The 22,761-nt window shown below is 39.5% G+C and overlaps 1 protein-coding gene across 4 annotated transcripts in view; it reads left to right on the top strand.

The window, feature by feature from the left end:
* Positions 1-22,761, top strand: part of VWA8 (von Willebrand factor A domain containing 8) — a 369,162-nt gene that overhangs the window by 110,821 nt on the left and 235,580 nt on the right. For all 4 annotated transcript variants that reach the window (XM_082602373.1, XM_082602374.1, XM_082602375.1 and 1 more), the window contains exons 13-14: positions 225-385; positions 4,794-4,907. In XM_082602373.1, coding sequence (XP_082458499.1) covers positions 225-385; positions 4,794-4,907 — 275 coding nt within the window. The remainder of the gene's footprint in view (positions 1-224; positions 386-4,793; positions 4,908-22,761) is intronic.

Raw genomic sequence — 22,761 nt, forward strand, 5'->3', positions numbered from 1 at the left:
CAAAACCTGTACTATATTATGTGGCTGAGTAATAGGAAAAAAATTCAAATGACCAAGAAAAGCTTCTGAATATCTTTCTCTTTGGATTGTAGAAGATGACTCCCCAGTTGTTGTATGGAATGTTATATTCAGAGAGAGGTAACTCTAAAGCTAAAGAAACTATCCTTCATGTCTTAAAAATTAATTCTGCATTTTCTTTGGGGGGTGTTGGGGATTGGTTTCAGGATATGACAGCACGTGAGCTGCTACAGCAGAGATACACGCTTCCAAATGGAGACACTGCCTGGCGGTTCTCACCCCTTGTAAATGCTGCTCTGGAAGGGAAGCTGGTCCTCTTGGATGGCATTCACAGAGTCAATCCGGGTACATTCGCTGTATTACAAAGGTCTGTATGAGTCACACACACAAAAACACACCTCGTAAGCAGCAGACGTGGAACTTTCTCAATCTTCTAATTTAAACTGGGTTACATAGTCCCTGAGGAATTTATAATTCTATATCCAAGTAGAACAGCAGATGTTTTTATTGTTTTAAGCACAGTAGAGTAAAACTTCAAATAATGAACATTTTGGGAAAAGCCACTGCCATAGCAAAATTCTGTGTGTAAGAGCTGAAAAAAGAAAACTTTTAAGTAGTAATTTTGAAACTTTATATAGGTTGATGGATATATGCAATAAGTCATACAGCTGAAGTTTCTGCAGTTTGTCAAAGCTTCACTGTTTACAAACTCCTTTTCAATCCTAAATCTAAATTATTGGTGATACTGTCGGCATTTTTTTTTGAGAGAAAATATAGTTCCTTATATAAAATGTATAATAGCTCTTTGATTATATTTTCTATAGGCTAAAGTTCACTTTGTGTTTACAAACCTGAACATTTGTGTCACTGTTGTTTTCTTATTTCAGTTTAGGTGGGGCAAATATCCACACATTCCTAGTTAACTTCTCTTTAATGTTAAGACTTCATGTGTACCTTTCATGGAAAATATTCCCATCTTGCGTCACTTTGGGAGATTAATGATACCATTTTTGTTTGTTTGTTTGTTACATCTTGATTCTATCACTTGTAGACATTGTTTTTAACTTTTAAATCTAAATTTTAACTTACTGAGAAATTTCAAATAAGTGAAATAATCTACTTCCCCAACTAACCATTCAACAGTTTTTTTGTCCTTGACAAGATGCAAATACTGAGTGTAATTAAGGATTCTAAGAACACTGCGTTAATCCCGATTCAAGTTGAGAGCACTTAAAAGGAATAATCACAAAGTTCCAGTGATTTACCATAAACATTCTATAGATTTACAGTATTTTTCTCTTCTAAACAGGCAAATGCAAACACAAACAAAATAATACCTACTGCCTCCTTTTACTGGCTGTCTCTTGCCTGTTAGGCCAAGTAGTGGTAATAGCAGCAGCAGCTACCATTAATTGAGCACTTTCTCTACACCAGGCATTGTGCTAAGCCAGTGTTTCTCAGATTCGCAACCGTGGAATCTCCTTGTGGGAATGAGGCTTAAAAATTACTGACGCCTGGGCTCCACCTCCTCAAATTCTGATGTAATTGATCCAGGATGAGGCCTGGACATTGGCATTTTTAACTGCTTCCCAGAAGATTCTAATGTGCAGCTAAGGTTGAGAACAACTAGGTTAAGCATGTGCCTTATATTAGCTGTTCAGTTTTCACAGCAATACTGTGAGGTTGGTATTATTGCCCTGGTTTTATAAAAGATAAAATTTAAACAGGCGGGGGCTTCCCTTGTGGCGCAGTGGTTGAGAGTCCGCCTGCTGATGCAGGGGACACGGGTTCGTGCCCCAGTCCGGGAAGATCCCACATGCCGCGGAGCAGCTGGGCCCGTGAGCCATGGCCGCTGAGCCTGCACGTTCGGAGCCTGTGCTCCACAACGGGAGAGGCCACAACAGTGAGAGGCCCGCGTACCGCAAAAAAATAAAATAAAATAAAATTTAAACAGGTGGATTAGTTCTTCCCCTTCCCAGTCCATTCAGCTAATAAGGTACAAGGCTGGGACTTGAACCCAGGTCTGAGTGACTCCACTGCCCATGCTCTTAACCTCTGCATTATGTAGTCTCTCCTCTCCTCAGTGTTCACCGAGCAGAGGTCTGTGGGGCGACTGTACTGTGGGCATCAGGAAACTTTAGTGGTTGGTTTAAGACCTAGAACAGCAGGTTTCAACCCCTGCAACATCTGGAAGACAATGCTCTTTGTGCTGTGGATGGCTAGGTCCCATCATAGTTGGTATATGAAATAGGATTAGTTACTTCATGGTAAAGATTTTAGATATTTTAAATCCTGTAATTGCAAAGATAGAAATATTTTGATAATATTACACCTTAAAGAGTTATGTTAGACTCCAGTGAATATGTACCAGCTGCCTTGTTCATTAATATTTACCTCATGGTTATCCTGAGTCAATCATTCAGCTGTTTCTCTCTTTTTTTTTTTTAGTTGTTTTACAATGTTGTGTTAGCTTTTTAACATCTTTATTATAGTATAATTGCATTACAATGGTGTATTACTTTCTGCTTTATAACAAAGTGAATTAGCCATACATATACATATATCCCCATATCTCCTTCCTCTTGCTTCTCCCTCCCACCCTCCCTATCCCACCCCTCTAGGTGGACACAAAGCACCGAGCTGATCTCCTTGTGATATGTGGCTGCTTCCCACTAGCTATCTGTTTTACCTTTGGTAGTGTATATATGTCCATGCCACTCTCTCACTTCATCCCAGCTTACCCGTCCCCCTCCCCATGTCCTTGAGTCCATTCTCTACGGCTGCATCTTTATTCCTGTCTTGCCCTTAGGTTCTTCATAACCTTTTTTTTTTTTTTAGATTCCATATATATGTGTTAGTATACGGTATTTGTTTTTCTCTTTCTGACTTACTTCACTCTGTATGACAGTCTCTAGGTACATCCACCTCACTACAAATAACTCAATTTCGTTTCTTTTTATGGCTGAGTAATACTCCATTGTATATATATGCCACATCTTCTTTATCCATTCATCTGTTGATGGACACTTAGGCTGCTTCCATGTCCTGGCTATTGTAAATAGAGCTGCAATGAACATTGTGGTATATGACTCTTTTGGGGTTAAAGTTTTCTCAGGGTATATGCCCAGTAGTGGGATTGCTGGGTCATATGGTAGTTCTATATTTAGTTTTTTAAGGAACCTCCATACTGTTCTCCATAGTGGCTGTATCAATTTTCATTCCCACCAACAGTGCAAGAGGGTTCCCTTTTCTCCACACCCTGTCCAGCATTTATTGTTTGCAGATTTTTTGATGATGGCCATTCTGACTGGTGTGAGGTGATACTTCATTGTAGTTTTGATTTGCATTTCTCTAATGATTAGTGATGTTGAGCATCCTTTCATGTGTTTGTTGGCAATCTGTATATCTTCTTTGGAGAAATGTCTATGTAGATATTCTGCCCATTTTTGGATTGGGTTGTTTGTTTTTTTGATATTGAGCTGCGTGAGCTGCTTGAAAATTTTGGAGATTAATCCTTTGTCCTTTTAATCCTTTGTCATTAATCCTTTGTCAGTTGCTTCATTTGCAAATATTTTCTCCCATTCTGAGGGTTGTCTTTTTGTCTTGGTTATGGTTTCCTTTACTGTGCAAAAGCTTTTAAGTTTCATTAGGTCCCATTTATTTATTTTTGTTTTTAGTTTCCATTTCTCTAGGAGGTGGGTCAAAAAGGATCTTGCTCTGATTTATGTCATAGAGTGTTCTGCCTATGTTTTCCTCTATGAGGTTTAATCCATTTGAGTTTCTTTTTGTGTATGGTGTTAGGGAGTGTTCTAATTTCATTCTTTCACATGTAGCTGTCCAGTTTTTCCAGCAGCACTTATTGAAGAGGCTGTCTTTTCTCCATTGTGTATTCTCTCCTCCTTTATCAAAGATAAGGTGACCATATGTGCGTGGGTTTATCTCTGGGCTTTCTATCCTGTTCCATTGACCTATATTTCTGTTTTTGCGTCAGTACCATTCTGTCTTGATTACTGTAGCTTTGTAGTATAGTCTGAAGTCCAGGAGCCTGATTCCTCCAGCTCCATTTTTCTTTCTCAAGATTGCTTTGGCTACTCAGGGTCTTTTGTGTTTCCATGCAAATTGTGCAATTTTTTGTTCTAGTTCTGTGAAAAATGCCACTGGTAGTTTGATAGGGATTGCATTGAATCTGTAGATTGCTTTGGGTAGTATAGTCATTTTCAGAATGTTGATTCTTCCAATCCAAGAACATGGTATATCTCTCCATCTCTTGGTATCATCTTTAATTTCTTTCATCAGTGTCTTGTAGTTTTCTGCATAAAGGTCTTTTGTCTCCTTAGGTAGGTTTATTCCTAGGTAGTTTATTCTTTTTGTTGCAATGGTAAATTGGACTGTTTCCTTAATTTCTCTTTCAGATTTTTCATCATTAGTGTATAGGAATGCAAGATTTCTATGCATTAATGTTGTAACCTGCTACTTTATCAATCAGCTCTTTCTTTTCATTTCCTTCCTTCTTCCCCTTTCTAGCTCCTCCTCCTCCTCCTCCCTATTCACATCTAGTAACCATGACTACTGTCCTCACAGAAACCAACAGTTTTTGCCAAGTATAACAGCACTAGCCAACTTAAAATTTCGAAAGATGCATTTAACAAAATTACTAGACTCAATTGCCAGTAATAATACATATGACTAAAATATTAACTGACTGATGCTACCTCTAATAACTTCAATGTTCAAAACTGATTAATTTGTTTCCTGACCTTCCCCTATCCCATTAGATTGATCCATGACCGAGAGCTAAGCCTCTATGATGGCTCTAGGCTGCTGAGAGAAGACCGGTATATGCGTTTAAAGGAGGAGCTACAAATGTCTGATGAGCAGCTACAGAAGAGGTAATTTGGGGTATACTACTCTTATTGTCAAGCGTACCTTTTTAAAAATTATTCTTCTGAACCTCGGGTGAAGCCAAGGTATCTTGGAACAGCTTAATAATTTGGTATCTGAGACAAGATCATGTTTTGGCACTTTTTAATACTTGAGTTTGCTATCCAAGATGTACTCTGTACTTTCAGCCTTACTTTTACAAGAGCATTAGTTTTAAGAAGATAATCCCTCTTCTGATGTCCGGAGCAATTCAATTTTGGCCCCAAACTTTGTATCACTTCAAAAAAAACAAAAAGGGAGCCTCACAGTTAATTGGGCCTACCCTCCTGGGAAGTGACCAGTCATTTCTGGGGTTTGTCACCTGTTACAAGATTACCCTTTGTGCCTTATTTTAACATTCCTTCCAGAGCTGTAACAACCAAATTCAATGTATGAGATTGGATTGGATCCTGGATCAGGAGATGAAATGAAAACAGCTATAAAAGACATTTTAGGACAATTGAGAAAGTGTAGATGATATTGAATTAATATTAATTTTCTTAGGTATCATAATGGTACTGTGTTTATGAGGGGGTTGACCTAAAACAAATAGACTTTGAGTTGTTTCTCCAGCAAAAATGCGTTTATTCAAGATCAACAAAGAACTGCAGTTTAGGATTGCCAACCGTGGCAAGCCACAAGCAAGTCCTTATGCAACAAGAAGAGGAGGAAGGACTCTTCTAAAAGGGAAAACGGAAGTCGGGAGAGCTATAGTGAACAAAGAATCCAGTGGAGGAACTGAGAGTTCAAAGTGTAGCGGCTTTACATTGGTTGAGTCCTGCCAGTCTCTCATTGGCTGAGCTCTTGCCAGGCAAGAAAAGGAAGTTTTTCTTTGTCCTGTTGGGCTCTGCTATTGTCACAGGGCATGAGAGCTCCCACTTCTGGCCTTCCGACTACTTAATTGAGGTTTCTGTCTATTGATTTTTTTGCAAGGAGAAATATTTCTGTTCCTAGGAGCCGTATGCTGAAATATTTAAAGGATAAAATGAAAAGATTTCTACAACTTACTTCCAAATGTTTCAGGGAAAAAAAAGACATGATGAATGGTTACAAAATACACACACACACCACAAAGAGCAAGGGAGAGTGAGAACACAGAGTGGTAAAATCTTAACAATTGGTGAAATCTAGGTGAAGGATATATGGGTATTCATATTCTATTCTTTCAGATATTCTATGGGTTTAGAAACTTTCAAATTAAGAAGTTAAAAGAAAGTATTTCTTTGAGCTGCACACTATATTTTCCTTTAGAGGAGGTTTGGCAATTATAAGTAATTTTCTGTCTCATTACATTTCCATGGATATTTTCATGTAATTAGAGATTGTGACTTTGGAGAATTCCTGTTTACTTAATTGAATCTTATTTGATTGTAGCTCCCCCTTCCCCCAAAGGGCTTGCTGCCATATTTAAAACAGTAAAATCCTACAAATGATAATTACATAGATTTCTTTTTTTTTTTTTTTTTTTTGCGGTACGCGGGCCTCTCACTGTTGTGGCCTCTCCTGTTGTGGAGCACAGGCTCCGGACACATAGGCTCAGTGGCTATGGCTCACGGGCCTAGCCGCTCCGTGGCATGTGGGATCTTCCCGGACCGGGGCACGAACCCGTGTCCCCTGCATCAGCAGGCAGACTCTCAACCACTGTGCTACCAGGGAAGCCACACATATATTTCTTATTGTGATTATGTTTTAAGGAGAATTTTTAAAACTTTCTTTGGAATTTTTTTCTAGAGTGGAAATATTAAATCTTAATATCTCTATATAAGTTATTTAAAAATTCACTTGATTACACAGATATTTATGCTTCTGAGGTGCCTATCATCAGATTCCTCTACCCCAGTAGGTGGTTTGGTTGAGTGTTTAGGGAAGCAAATTATAAGGATCCCTCTCATATCATACCTTGGAATTATAACATTCAACTACTGTACATTATTTACATCACGCATCAGGGAACAGTTGTGTTTTCAAGGAGAGGAATCAAAGTAATTGGGCAGTAACTATCAGCAAGACTGCCCATTGGTTTCCCTTAGGACTTAGGGAGCATTGTCTTCTAGCCAAATGTCCAGGAAATGACAACCCTTTTCTATGAAAAGAACCCAAGTTCTCCCTAATGGTCATAAGCAGTTTTACAAATGAAAACACTTTCAGGAACAAAGTGGCCCTTAGCTTCACGTTCAGGATTTGGCTCAGACTGGTTAGTAGTCCTTCCTTCTCTAAGTGTCCTGTCTTCATCACTATTGATTTTCATCACTCCCATGAACAGAAACCCAGCTCACTTCTGTCTCAGAAGTCACTCTGAATAGGTGGAGACAGATCAGAGCACTGCTTAGTTTCCTTCGCTTATTTTTAAATTTTTATTTGAGTTTTTTGTTTTTCTTAATATTTGTTAAATATGCCTAAAATTTGATCCAGATAGTTTTTCAAGGCTTTTAATGAAAAATGCCAGTTCTCTGTTATCTGTCCTGGGACACTTTCCTGTTTCCTATTCCTCAGAGGCTACCGCTTTCAACTCGGCTGTTTCTTTTGATATTTACCTCCATATCACTAAACAATATACTTTATTGACATTTTTTGATTTATTTTTCATTGTCAGGCATTGTCCATTGATTTCCTACTATGGAAAATTACAGTTTAGCTCTCTTTCACCATCCCTCTGCCCACTACACATACATACTTCCTATCTCCCATTCTTCCTAAATACTAGGTAATCATTTTATTTAGAACTTCATTCAGTGTTTGCATTATTATCATGGCACAAGGACTGTACACAGCTGAACCACTCAGTACACTACAGTTATTTTTCTTTTCTTATATGCGTATTGTTTTTCCTAAAGTTATTAATTGCCTGCATATGAAGAAAGGTAGATATAGAAATAAACAATTAAAATGCAACTTTTAAATGTTACAATAGAGATTTCTACATAATGCTGTGGGAACACAGATGAGGAAGTGACCCTCTTTTCTTTTTTTCTTGTTACCTCACAGAGATTTATTAGTGAAGGCAAGGTGCTTTAAAAAGTTGGCAAATATAAACAGGTAGTTTATACTTTATTTGAACCAAAAAAACAAGTTTTTCAAATTGGCTTGAATTTTTTTTAAGACAACTAGTAAGTATTCAGCTATCATACAGATACTTTGTGTGTGTGTGTGTGTGTGTGTGTGTGTTTATTGAAATATAGTTGATTAACAATTTTAGTTTCAGGTGTACAACATAGTAATTCAATATTTTTATAGATTATACTCCATTTAAAGTTATTATAAACTGTTGGCTATATTCCCTGTGCTGTACAATATTTCCTTATATCTTATTTCAAACACAGTAGTTTGTACATCTTAATCTTCTATCCCTGTCTTGCTCCTCCCCACTTCCTCTCCCCACTGGTAACCAATAGTTTCATCTCTGTGTCTGTGAGTCTGTTTTTGTTTATGTTTAGTTGTTTGGTTTTTTGTTTTGTATTTTTTGGGTTTTTTTAGATTCCATATATAAGTGAAAACATACAGTATTCGTCTTTCTTTTCCTGACTTATTTCACTTAGCATAATATTCTCTAGGTTCTTTTACGTTGCTGCAAATGGCAGTATTTCATTCTTTGCTGTTGCTGTTGTTATAATTATGTATTACTGTTACCTTTAGACCAACTTGTTATGCAAGCTAATTTTTTTTAACATCTTTATTGGAGTATAATTGCTTTAAAATGGTGTGTTAGTTTCTGCTTTATAAAAAGTGAATCAGTTATACATATACTTATGTCCCCTTATCTCTCCCTCTTGCGTCTCCCTCCCTCCCACCCTCCCTATCCAACCCCTCTAAGTGGTCACAAAGCACTGAGCTGATCTCCCTGTGCTATGCGGCTGCTTCCCACTAGCTATCTACCTTACGTTTGGTAGTGTATATATGTCCATGCCGCTCTTTCACTTTGTCACAGCTTACCCTTCCCCCTCCCCATATCCCCAAGTCCATTCTTTAGTAGGTCTGTGTCTTTATTCCTGTCTTGCCCCTAGGTTCTTCATGACAATTTTTTTTTTTACATTCCATATATATGTGTTAGCATACGGTATTTGTATTTCTCTTTCTGACTTACTTCACTCTGTATGACAGACTCTAGGTCCATCTACCTCATTTCAAATAACTCAATTTCGTTTCTTTTTATGGCTGAGTAATATTCCATTGTATATATGTGCCACACCTTCTTTATCCATTCATCTGTCGATGGACACTTAGGCTGCTTCCATGTCCTGGCTATTGTAAATAGAGCTGCAATGAACATATTGGTACATGACTCTTTTTGAATTATGGTTTTTTCAGGGTATATGCCCAGTAGTGGGATTGCTGGGTCATACGGTAGTTCTATTTTCAGTTTTTTAAGGAACCTCCATACTGTTCTCCATAGTGGCTGTATCAATTTTCATTCCCACCAACAGTGCAAGAGTGTTCCCTTTTCTCCACACCATCTCCAGCATTTTATTGTTTATAGATTTTTTTGATCATGGCCATTCTGACTGGTGTGAGATGATACCTCATTGTAGTTTTGATTTGCATTTCTCTGATGATAGTGATGTTGAGCATCCTTTCTTGTGTTTCTTGGCAATCTGTATATCTTCATTGGAGAAATGTCTGTTTAGGTCTTCTGCCCATTTTGGGATTGGGTTGTTTGTTTTTTTGATATTTAGCTGCGTGAGCTGCTTGAAAATTTTGGAGATTAATCCTTTGTCCTTTTAATCCTTTGTCAGTTGCTTCATTTGCAAATATTTTCTCCTATTCTGAGGGTTGTCTTTTTGTCTTGGTTATGGTTTCCTTTACTGTGCAAAAGCTTTTAAGTTTCATTAGGTCCCATTTGTTTAGTTTTGTTTCAGTGTCCATTTCTCTAGGAGGTGGGTCAAAAAGGATCTTGCTGTGATTTATGTCATAGAGTGTTCTGCCTATGTTTTCCTCTACAAGGTTAATAGTGTCTGACCTTACATTTAGGTCTTTAGTCCATTTTGAGTTTATTTTAGTGTATGGTGTTAGGGAGTGTTCTAATTTCATTCTTTTACATGTAGCTGTCCAGTTTTCCCAGCACCATTTATTGAAGAGGCTGTCTTTTCTCCAGTGTATATTCTTGCCTCCTTTGTCAAAGATAAGGTGACCATATGTGTGTGGGTTTATCTCTGGGCTTTCTATCCTGTTCCATTGACCTATATTTCTGTTTTTGTGCCACTACCATTCTGTCTTGATTACTGTAGCTTTGTAGTATAGTCTGAAGTCCCAGAGCCTGATTCCTCCAGCTCTGTTTTTCTTCCTCTAGATTGCTTTGGCTATTCGGGGTCTTTTGTGTTTCCATGCAAACTGCGAAATTTTTTGTTCTAGTTCTGTGAAAAATGCCACTGGTAGTTTGATAGGGATTGCATTGAATCTGTAGATTGCTTTGGGTAGTATAGTCATTTTCACAGTGTTGATTTTTCCAATCCAAGAACATGGTATATCTCTCCATCTGTTTGTGTCATCTTTGATTTGTTTCATCAGTGTCATAGTTTTCCGAGTACAGGTCTTTTGTCTCGTTAGGTAGGTTTATTCCTAGGTATTTTATTTTCTTTGTTGCAATGTTAAATGGGAGTGTTTTCTTAATTTCACTTTCAGATTATTCATCATTAGTGTATAGGAATGCAAGAGGTTTCTGTGCATTAATTTTGTATCCTGCTACTTTACCAAATTCATTGATTAGCTCTAGTAGTTTTCTGGTAGCATCTTTAGGATTCTCTATGTATGGTATCATGTCATCTGCAAACTGTGACAGCTTTATTTCTTCTTTTCCTATTTGGATTCCTTTTATTTCTGATTCTTCCCTGATTGCTGTGGCTAAGACTTCCAAAACTATGTTGAATAATAGTGGTGAGAGTGGGCAACCTTGTCTTGTTCCTGATCTTAGAGGAAATGGTTTCAGTTTTTCACCATTGAGGATGATGTTGGCTGTTGCTTTGTCATGTATGGTGTTTACTATGTTGAGGTAAGTTCCCTCTGTGCCTACTTTCTGGAGGGTTTTCTATCATAAATGGTGTTGAATTTTGTTGAAAGCTTTCTCTGCATCTATTGAGATGATCATATCGTTTTTCTCCTTCAATTTGTTAATATGGTGTATCACATTGATTGATTTGCATATACTGAAGAATCCTTGCATTCCTGGTATAAATCCCACTTGATCATGGTGTATGATCTTTTAAACGTGCTGTTGGATTCTGTTTGCTAGTATTTTGTTGAGGATTCTTGCATCTATGTTCATCAGTGATATTGACCAGTATCTTTGTGACATCTTTGTCTGTTTTTGGTATCAGGTTGATGGTGGCCTCATAGAATGAGTTTGGGAGTGTTCCTCCCTCTGCTAAATTTTGGAGGAGTTTGAGAAGGATAGGTGTTAGCTCTTCTCTGAATGTTTGATAGAATTCACCTTTGAAGCCATCTGGTCCTGGGCTTTTGTTTGTTGGAAGATTTTTAATCACAGTCTCAATTTCAGTGCTTGTGATTGGTCTGTTTATATTGTCTATTTCTTCGTGGTTCAGTCTCGGCAGGTTGTGTATTTCTAAGAATTTGTCCATTTATTCCAGGTTGTTCATTTTATTGGCATATAGTTGCTTGTAGCAATCTCTCATGATCCTTTGTATTTCTGCAGTGTCAGTTGTTACTTCTTTTTCATTTCTAATTCTATTGATTTTTGTCTTCCTCCTTTTCTTCTTGATGAGTCTCGCTAATGGTTTATCAATTTTATCTTCTCAAAGAACCAGGTTTTAGTTTGCTTGATCTTTGCTATTGTTTCCTTCATTTCTTTTTTATTTATTTCTGATCTGATCTTTATGATTTCTTTCCTTCTGCTAACTTTGGGGGTTTTTTGCTCTTTCTCTAATTGCTTTAGTTGTAAGGTTAGGTTGTTTATTTGAGATGTTTCTTGTTTGTTAAGGTAGGATTGTATTGCTATAAACTTCCCTCTTAGAACTGCTTTTGCTGCATCCCATAGGTGTTGGGTCATCGTGTTTTCATTGTCATTTGTTTCTAGGTATTTTTTGATTTCCTCTTTGATTTCTTCAGTGATCTCTTGGTTATTTAGTAGTGTATTGTTTAGCCTCCATGTGTTTGTAGTTTTTACATATTATGTTTGTATTTTTTACAGAATTTTTCCTGTAATGGATATCTAGTCTCATGGCGTTGTGGTCAGTAAAGATACTTGATAACGATTTCAATTTTCTTAAATTTACCAAGGCTTGACTTGTGACCCAAGATATGATCTTCCTGGAGAATGTTTCATGAGCACTTGAGAAGAAACTGTATTCTGTTTTTTTGGATGCAATATCCTATAAATCAGTTAAGTCCATCTTGTTTAATGCATCATTTAAAACTTGTGTTTCCTTATTTATTTTCATTTTGGATGATCTGTCCGCAGGTGAAAGTGGGGTGTTAAAGTCCCCTACTATGATTGTGTTACTGTCGATTTCCCCTTTTATGGCTGTTAGTAGTTCCCTTATGTATTGAAGTGCTCCTATGTTGGGTGCATAAATATTTACAATTGTTATATCTTCTTCTTGGATTGATCCGTTCCTTGATCATTATGTGGTGTCCTTCTTTGTCTCTTCTAATAGTCTTTGTTTTAAAGTCTATTTTGTCTGATATGAGAATTACTACTCCAGCTTTCTTTTGATTTCCATTTGCATGGAATATATTTTTCCATCCCCTCACTTTCAGTCTGTATGTGTCCCTAGGTCTGAAGTAGGTCTCTTGTAGGCAGCATATATACGGATCTTGTTTTTGTATCCATTCAGCCAATCTCTGTCTTTTGGTTGGAGCATTTAATCCATTTACATTTAAGGTAATTATCGATATGTATGTTCCTATTACCATTTTCTTAATTGTTTTGGGTTTGTTATTGTAGGTCTTTTCCTTCTCTTGTGTTTCCTGCCTAGAGAAGTTCCTTTAGCATTTGTTGTAAAGCTGGTTTGGTGGTGCTGAATTCTCTTAGCTTTTTCTCGTCTGTAAAGGTTTTAATTTCTCCATCAAATCTGAATGAGATCCTTGCTGGGTAGAGTGATCTTGGTTGTAAGTTTTTCTCCTTCATCACTTTAAATATGTCCTGCCACTCCCTTCTGGCTTGCAGAGTTTCTGCTGAAAGATCAGCTGTTAACCTTATGGGGCTTCCCTTCTGTGTTATTCTTTGTTTTTCCTTTGCTGCTTTTAGTAATTTTTCTTTGTATTTAATTTTTGATAGTTTGATTAATATGTGTCTTGGCATGTTTCTCCTTGGATTTATCCTGTATGGGACTCTCTGTGCTTCCTGGACTTGATTGACTATTTCCTTTCCCATATTAGGGAAGTTTTCAACAATAATCTCTTCAAATATTTTCTCAGTCCCTTTCTTTTTCTCTTCTTCTTCTGGGACCCCTTGTAATTCAAATGTTGGTGCATTTAATGTTGTCCCAGAGGTCTTTGAGACTGTCCTCAATTTTTTTCATTCTTTTTTCTTTATTCTGCTCTGCAGTAGTTATTTCCACTGTTTTATCTTCCAGGTCACTTACCCATTTTTTGCCTCAGTTATTCTGCTATTGATCCCTTCTAGAGAATTTTTAATTTCATTTATTGTGTTCATGATTGTTTGTTTGCACTTTTGTTCTTTTAGGTCCTTGTTAAACGTTTCTTGTATTTTCTCCATTCTATTTCCAAGATTTTGGATCTTTACTATCATTATTCTGAATTCTTTTTCAGGTAGACTGCCTATTTCCTCTTCATTTGTTTGGTCTGGTTGGTTTTTACCTTGCTCCTTCATCTGCTGTGTGTTTCTCTGTCTTCTCATTTTGCTTAACTTACTCTGTTTATGGTCTCCTTTTCGCAGGCTGCAGGTTCGTACTTCCCATTATTTTTGGTGTCTGTCCCCAGTGGCTAATGTTGGTTCAGTGGGTTGTGTAGGCTTCCTGGTGGAGGGGACTAGTGCCTGTGTTCTGGTGGATGAGGCTGGATCTTGTCTTTCTGCTGGGCAGTTCCACGTCTGGTGGTGTGTTTTGGGGTGTCTGTGACCTTATTATGATTTTAGGCAGCCTCTCTGCTAATGAATGGGCCTGTGTTCCTGTCTTGCTAGTTGTTTGGCATAGGGTGTCTAGCACTGTAGCTTGCTGGTGGTTGAGTGGAGCTGGGTCTTGGTGTTGAGATGGAGATTTCTGGGATATTTTCTCCGTTTGATAATTATGTGGAGCTGGGAGGCCTCTTGTGGACCAGTGTCCTGATTTCGCTCTCCCACCTCAGAGGCACAGCCGTGACGCCTGGCTGGAGCACCAAGAGCTTTCCATCCACACTGCTCAGAGTAAAAGGGAGGAAAAAAAGAAAGAAAGAAGAAGATCAAATCAAATCAAATCAAATAAAGTTATTAAAATAATAAATATTAAGAAAAAAAATTTTAAGTAATAAAAAAATTGGACAGACAGAACCCTAGGACAAATGGTAAAAGCAAATCTATACAGACAAAAATCACACACAGAAGCTTACACATACACACTCACAAAAAGAAAAAGGGTAAAAAATATATATGTCGTTGCTCCCAATGTCCATCTCCTCAGTTTGGGATGATTCGTTGTCTATTCAGGTATTCCGCAGATACAGGTACATCAAGTTGATTGTGGAGATTTAATCCGCTGCTCCTGAGGCTGCTGGGAGAAATTTCCCTTTCTCTTCTTTGTTCGGACAGCTCCTGGGGTTCAGCTTTGGATTTGGAACCACCTCTGCGTGTAGGCTGCCTGAGGGCATCTGTTCTTCGCTCAGACAGGACGGGGTTAAAGGAGCAGCTGATTCGGGGGCTCTGGCTCACTCAGGCCCGGGGGAGGGAGGGGCATGGAGTGCGGGGCGAGCCTGCGACGGCAGAGGCCGGCGTAGCGTTGCACCAGCCTGAGGTGCCGTGCGTTCTCCGGGGAAGTTGTCCCTGGATCCCGGGACCCTGGCAGTGGCGGGCTGCACAGGCTTCCGGGAGGGGAGGTGTGGATAGTGACCTGTGCTCGCACACAGGCTTCTTGGTGGCGGCGGCAGCAGCCTTAGCATCTCATGCCCGTCTCTGGGGTCCATGCTGTTAGCCACGCTCGTGCCCGTCTCTGAAGCTCCTTTAAGGTGCGCTCTTAATCCCCTCTCCTCGCGCACCAGGAAACAAAGAGGGAAGAAAAAGTCTCTTGCCTCTTCGGCAGCTCCAGACTTTTTCCCGGACTCCCTCCTGGCTAGCCGTGGCACACTAATCCCTTCAGGCTGTGTTCATGCCGCCAACCCCAGTCCTCTCCCTGGGATCTGACCTCAGAAGCCCGAGCCTCAGCTCCCAGCCCCTGCCCGCCCTGGCGGGTGAGCAGACAAACCTCTCAGGCTAGTGAGTGCTGGTTGGCACCGATCCTCTGTGTGGGGATCTCTCCGCTTTGCCCTCTGCACCCCTGTGGCTGTGTTCTCCTCCGTGGCTCCGAAGCTCCCCCCGCCCCCCCGTCTCCGCCAGTGAAGGGGCTTCCTAGTGTGTGGAAACCTTTCCTCCTTCACAGCTCCCTCCCAGAGGTGCAGGTCCCGTCCCTATTCTTTTGTCTCTGTTTTTCCTTTTTTCTTTTGCCCTACCCAGGTACGTGGGGAGTTTCTTGCCTTTTGGGAGGTCTGAAGTCTTTGCCAGTGTTCAGCAGGTGTTCTGTAGGAGTTGTTCCACATGTAGATGTATTTCTGATGTATTTGTGGGGAGGAAGGTGATCTCCAAGTCTTACTCCTCTGCCATCTTGAAGGTCTCTGCCGCCACTCCCTTCTTGTCTGCAAAGTTTCTACAGAAAAATCACATGATAGCTGTAGGGGGGTTCCCTTATATGTGACTCTTTTTCTCTTGCTGAGTTTAGAATTCTGTCTTTAACTTGTGGCATTTTAATTATGATATGTCTGGATGTGAGTCTTTTGGGGTTCATCTTGTTTGGGACTCTCTAGGCTTCTTATACCTGGATATCTGTTTCCTTCTTCAGGTTCAGGAATTTTTCAGCCATAATTTTATCAAATTCATTTTTGACCCCTTTTTTCCCTCTTCTTCTTCTGGGTCACCTATAATGTGAATATTAGTGTACTTGATGTTGTCCAAGAGGTCCCTTAAACCATTCTTATTAAAAAATTTTTTTTTAATTTTTGCTTCTCTGATTGGGTGATTTCCATTATTCTGTCTTTAAGATCACTTATGCATTCTTCTGTATCATGTAGTCTGCCATTAATTCCTTCTAGTGTATTTTTCATTTCAGTTATTGCATTCTTCAGCTCTGACTGGTTATTTTTTATATTTTCCAATTCCTTACTAAAATTATTACTGTGTTCATCTATTCTTTTGCTTAGTTCAGTTAGCATTCTTATTGCTAATGCTTTGAACTCTTTATATGGTAAATATTTAATTTCTGGTTCATTAGTTGTTTTTTCAAGTTTTTTTCCTTATCCTTTCATTTGGTACAAATTCCTCTGTCTTCTCATTTTACTTAACTTTCTCTGTCACTATGAAATTAGGTAAAACAGTTACCTATCCCATTCTTGAAGGGGTGCCCTTGTGTGGGAGCATCCTATGCAGTTCCCAGTGGATTTGGTGGGAGAGGTGAATAGGAAGTGAGCGTGGGTCACATTTTTTCCTAGGGTGTGCTGGCAGCCATCTTTTTTTTTTTTTTTTTTTTTGGTACACGGGCCTCTCGCTGTTGTGGCCTGTCCCGCTGCGGAGCACAGTCTCCGGATGCGCAGGCTCAGCGGCCATGGCTCACGGACCCAGCCGCTCCGTGACATGTGGGATCCTCCCAGACCGGGGCACGAACCCGTGTCCCCTGCATCAGTAGGCAGACGCTCAACCACTGCACCACCAGGGAAGCCCAGCCATCACCTTTTTAAGTGATGGGGCTGGAGATGGAGGGGCTAGAGCCAGAACCAGGTGTGGCCCAGGACTTCTCCTATTCTATGTGGCTGTCAGCACCCTACTGGAGTCAGGGTTGGGTCCCAACGTGCTGGAGCAGAAGCCCTGAGGGTCTGGTCTGAGCTCGTTCCATTCCCTCTAAGTGTGCTCCCTCCCCCACTCCCAGCAACAGCATCTTTGCCCTAGAGATGAGCAGCGCTGGAGCAAGAGGGGCCAGAGCATACCCTTGGCTTGGGCTGGGATGTGGGCTGGGGAGGTCCCAGCACACCAGTCAGATCTTTAGACTGCTCCTGATGTGGCACCTTCACGAACACCAGTAATGGCCACCCTCACCCCATTCAGGTGTTGTGCTGGATCTGAGCCAGCTCCATCCCCCGCAGCTAAGCACTCTGCTCTGCAAAGGCAGGCTTCTCCCTAGTGTGGAGCTAGAGCTAGAAGGGCTGGAGCGGGTGCTTAGTGCTGGCTGGGATGGGCTCTGGGCTGGTCTCTGGAAGCCAACTAGAACCCCAGGCAGTTTCAATCTGCTTCCTCCACCTTGTTTCTGGGAGTAAGCAAGTGAGTTTGCCTTCTTCACAAGCAGAGTCTAGGTTTCTTAGAGCCCTCCTGTAAGTCCCACTGGTTTGCAAGCCAGCTAGGCAGACTTGTCTTTCCGGAGTCAGACCCCAGGACTGAGGTGCCTAATATATGTTTCAAACTGCTCACTCCCCAGGGAGGATCTCTGAGCCAGTGTTATCCCCCTCCTCTTCTGTGTCCCCTCTCAGGGGCATAGGTCCCAACCTGATCGCTTCTCTTCCCTTCCTACCCAACTCTGTGTGGATCTTTCCCTTGGTGGTACAAGAGTCTTTCTGCCAGTCTCCAGTTTGTTTTCAGTGAGAATTGCTCCACCTGTAGATGTATTTTTGATGTGTTTGTGGGGAGGTGAGCTCAGCTTCCTCCTTCTCTGCCACCTTGATCTCCTCTTCCCAATCTTATTTTTTGTGTATCACTTTTTCATCCCAGACATTTCCTCTGTTGTCTAAATCTCGTCTCAGCACATTCAGGCACATCAGGTATTCTATTAATTTCATCTTCTGTCCATTTCATCTTTCTCCATAGTATGTTCTCACTAGCCCTGATCTGGATTCGTTGCTCCCCATATGTGTAGCGTACATGTCATCCTAGATCTCTCTCCACTACCAGTCCCCCATTTCCTCTGGTCTTTCTTTCTGCAATTTTCATCAGTTAGATATTGAACCTCCTGGACTGACCTTTTTTCTCTTACGTTCTGTCAATTTGTCAGGACTTTATTGACTTTTCAGAGGTGAGATGTCTAAAAATGGATTCTCCTCTCTGTCTGAAATATCTCTCCCAGTTGAAAGCCTAATTGCTTTCCTTATCAGCACTCCCCCTTTTTTTAACCTGAGAAACACTATTTTCTTATGATGGTAAACAGTTTTTCTCTACTTTATTTTTATACACAGTCATATTACAGAATCTGCCTCATTCCGATGATGTGGATTGTTAGTAAATTTCTTTGCCTTTTCCTGGTTAACCTTGCTTTAATTTTGTTGCCCATTTTTGTCTTTCTGAGAATAAATATGTGCTCTTTTAGGGTTGAAAAGGTTAGATTTTTCCTTTAAACCACTTGACTATGTCTTTCAAGGCTGTGTTCATTGGGTAGAGAGCAGGCAGCTTGACTAAAAGGACATAGCATAGCATAAAAAGTGGGAAATTTGTACCCTGTGAGAAAATTAATTTTTTTCATGAGTTGTTCTTATATGGCCCATTACCTAGCTGAGTTGATCCTGTATTGTGTCCATATCTAGTATGTCACTCTTGGCATTCGTATTTGAAGTATAAATTAGAAACTCATAACCCAAGTCTTCTATCCTTTTATTCGGTACCTAAGCACAGAACTGAAGTTCAGCAAAGTGATTATTATTTGTCTTCATCTTTAAGTAAACTCAGCTATTAATGCTTTGTTTCTTTGTGGGGAATTTTGAGATAGAAGAAGGGTCAAAGGTAGAATGAAAGAAAATCAGAATTAAGCTTCTTTGCCTCTAGATCCAGTTTGATAAATTTAGATAGCTTTTGGCTTTCAGATAGGAACAATTTTCATATTTGTGTTTGGCAGGAATCCTGTAGCTACAAGTAAGAGCAACAAAAGAAAAACTTTAAATTCTTGCAAAAAGGAATTTTGGGATATCTCACATGTTCAAAGGAAGGGAAAGGATGCTCTTGGGCCTCAGGAAATAACTGGAACCTAGGACTTTAATGTTGGCCAGACTCTGTTTTGCTCTATACTTCACCTCTTTGTTTCCAGTGTCACAATACCTGATACATAGTAGGTCACTTAGTAAATGTTTCTGAAAAATGAATAAATCTTAACCTAGAATAAATTCTAGAAAACTCAAGGTAAAGTAATTCTGTTAATCTAGTTTTAGATAACTTTCTGAGCTAGCAATGTTTCCTTTTATGAACCTACTAATTAGGAATACTTTGGCTTTTAATGACAAATCTGATAACATGGGGTCTCCTAATTAACATCTACTAGCAGTGAGCTACCAAGCCTTTCAGCTTCATAGTATGAAACCCAGTTTCTATACAATTATATTTGACTCCTTTGCTTACCTTCATTGGGGTCTAATCCTTCACCAAGATCATATACCTTGATCGTTTCCTTAGTATTCTTTGCAGGTAATGACATAGCTAATGTTCCCTTAGAAATAGCTTAAGAAATGTTAGAGACTTTCCTTCTTCTGTCGCAAGACGCCAGGAATACTGTGGACGTGGTCGTTAGAAATAACATGATGGCCACGCACACCAGACACCATGGCTGCATTTCTCACAGGAAATAAGGACCGAAATAGAACTACTTCCTTTGATGAGAAAACTTCTTCGGGGAAAGGGGGAGTACAATACTATAGGCTGCTAAATGTGTCCCTTCCTGCTGTTGGTCAGAGCCTAGATGAGGGGGGTGAGAGTTTCTATGAATGCTAATAGTTTATTTTACCAAAAATAAGGCTTCTGGTTATCTCAGGGGAGAAATAAAGATTAAGGGCCTAGTCTCAGTTGTAATTATATATGCTCTAATGTTTTTGCATTTTTATTGAATATTTTTATTGATTGTGATTAAACATTGAAGACAGTTTATAATTTCCCAGTTTTTATTAATCAGTTGTGAACTTTAACTGGACATTGGGCACAATCCTCAATCCGTTACATTCCCTGGACCCTTTTACTCTTACTCATGTTTGAAGATAGTTACGATTCAAGCATTCGAGGTAGGTACTCTCCTACCTCCCCCAGAAACCTCAGGATCTCTTTGCTAGAAAATTAGGCTGTATAAATTTTTAACAAAATTCAAGGTAGATCTAGGATTTTATGCCCAAGTCTTTGTGTTTGATTTCAAAACAAAACGCTGTATGCAAATTCTGATTTTGAAAAACAATGCTAAACATTTTTACGGTCAAGGAAAAGTTCTAAGCTCTGTGCCTTTGAAGGATCTCATTACTTATTATTGTGTGTATTGCTTATGTCTTTTTTATACACAAATGTATCACATATTTGATACAAGAATGAACCTTCTGGGCTTCCCTGGTGGCGCAGTGGTTGAGAATCTGCCTGCTAATGCAGGGGACATGGGTTCGAGCTCTGGTCTGGGAAGATCCCACATGCCGCAGAGCAACTAGGCCCGTGAGCCACAACTACTGAGCCTGCGCGTCTGGAGCCTGTGCTCCGCAACAAGAGAGGCCACGATAGTGAGAGGGCCGCGCACCGCGATGAAGAGTGGCCCCCGCTTGCCACAAATAGAGAAAGCCCTCGCACAAAAACGAAGACCCAACACAGCCAAAAATAAAAATAAATAAATTAAAAGAAGGCTCAACATTAAAAAAAAAAAAAAAAGAATGAACCTTCTCTCAAAAATTCATTCAAGACCTGATTTAGAGTAGCTGCTCTGCTTTTGAATGGGAAACCATTATTCTCAGTTCTCATCACTTATCTTTGTTTTGTCCTTGCCACCAAGGTCTTCAAAAATTTTCTTGCAGTGTTGGTTATTAACAACAGCAATACATTTATCTATCTATCTATCCATCCATCTATCTCTCATCTATCTGTCATCACACTAGACACTGTGTGGTATAAAGATGTGTTAGATATGTCCATGTAGTTTGCTACATTGCAATAAAGGAGAAAAATGGACTGTGTACAGGACTGCATAACCCACAGGTTCTGAGTTGGAACATTAGTATTATAGTGTGGAAGGCCAGTTACAAAATCCTCTTCCAGTTCACGATTAATATCTTTATAAAACCCTTCTATATTATTATTTCAAGTTCCTTAATAAACACATTTGACAAACATGTAGCATATAATTTCCTTCAAAAGATAGAAATGTATTGAATTTTTTGTTTTATTAAAGCTCTATTGAGGTATAATTGACATATTAAAAACTGCATATTTAAAGTATACGGTTTGATAATTTTTGGCTTTTTTATCCACCTATGAAACCATCACCACAATCAATGTAATGACCATCTACGATCCCCAAAGTGTCCTTGGTCCCCTTTGTAATCCCTCTCTCTCTCCCCTTCTCACCCTCCTCTTCTACCCCTAGGAATCTGCTTCCTATTATTCTATATAACTTGTATTTTCTAGAGATTTATCTAAATGGAATCACACACTTATTACTCTTTTGGATCTGCCTTCTTTCACTCAACATAATTATTTTGAGATATTCCATGTTGTTATGTATATCAGTAATTCATTCCTTTTTTTTGCTGAGAAGCATTGGAAAGTACTTTACTCTCTAAAAACTTATGCCCCCAAACAAACATATTGACCGCAATATTTTAACTTTTTAGGTCTTTGTAAAAGATCTTTTGCTTTAAAATTTTTTAATCTTTTTGAAATAATATCTGTTTATCTGAAGTTAATCCATATCTTTAGTTTCATTTGTTATTTGTTGTTAAATTCTAGTAAAATTGAAGTTAACCTTGATTTTAAATTTTCATAGTGCATATTTCCTAATTCTCAGTTATTTACCACTGCTTCAGCCTTTGTGTTACCCACCAGTATGTCAGATCACCTGAAAGTACATGGCTGATCCTCAGGCGTACTCTGCTCTCTAACTTTCAGGCTTGGAGAACCTAACTTCATTAGGAAATGACTTTCCATAGGACCTATTTATATGTAAGGAAGCCTTTGCGGAGATCCTAACAAGCAAAAAGATCCTTCTCATCCTGTTATTCAGTAGTTTGATGGATGTTTTTATTGTCAGCATACACTTCTCTGCTTGTCACAACAGCTGTCTCACAAACTGCCCCCTTTAAATTTTTTTTTTTTTTTTTTTTTTTGCGGTACGCGGCCTCTCACTGCTGTGGCCTCTCCTGTTGCGGAGCACAGGCTCCGGACGCGCAGGCTCAGTGGCCATGGCTCACGGGCCCAGCCGCTCCGCAGCTTCTGGGATCTTCCCGGACCGGGGCACAAACCCATGTCCCCTGCAACGGCAGGTGGACTCTCAACCACTGCGCCACCAGGGAATCCCCTGCCCCCTTTAATTTTATCCAGCTCATTTGGTACCCTGCTAGAGTCAGTACCAGAAAGCAAGCCACAGACAATGCATGTCATAAGGAATAACCATCCCCCTATATTCATTAAAACCACCTAGCTTGCTTTCATGTTAATTGTTCTTCTAGGCCTGAATTTACAGCTCAGCTATGTTACCTTTTCCTGACCTATTGGTTTAAGGTGTAAATTGGACTTCCTCTTTTGGCTTGCTTATTGGATTTTGGCTTTGTTTATTCCCTAATTTAGTATCCCTCACTGTCTTGAGTAAAAAATTACATTTGCAGCTTTAATTTTGGACAAAACACAAATAAGCAGGCTCTGTCTCTGCCACCTTCTTTTGTCCCAGCTAGGAGAGAAGAGGATTAAGGATGAATCCAACATCTGTT

The sequence above is a fragment of the Mesoplodon mirus genome, assembly GCF_964341445.2.
Source record: "Mesoplodon mirus genome assembly, chromosome: 17".
In the NCBI taxonomy this organism is placed as follows: Eukaryota; Metazoa; Chordata; class Mammalia; order Artiodactyla; family Ziphiidae; genus Mesoplodon; species Mesoplodon mirus.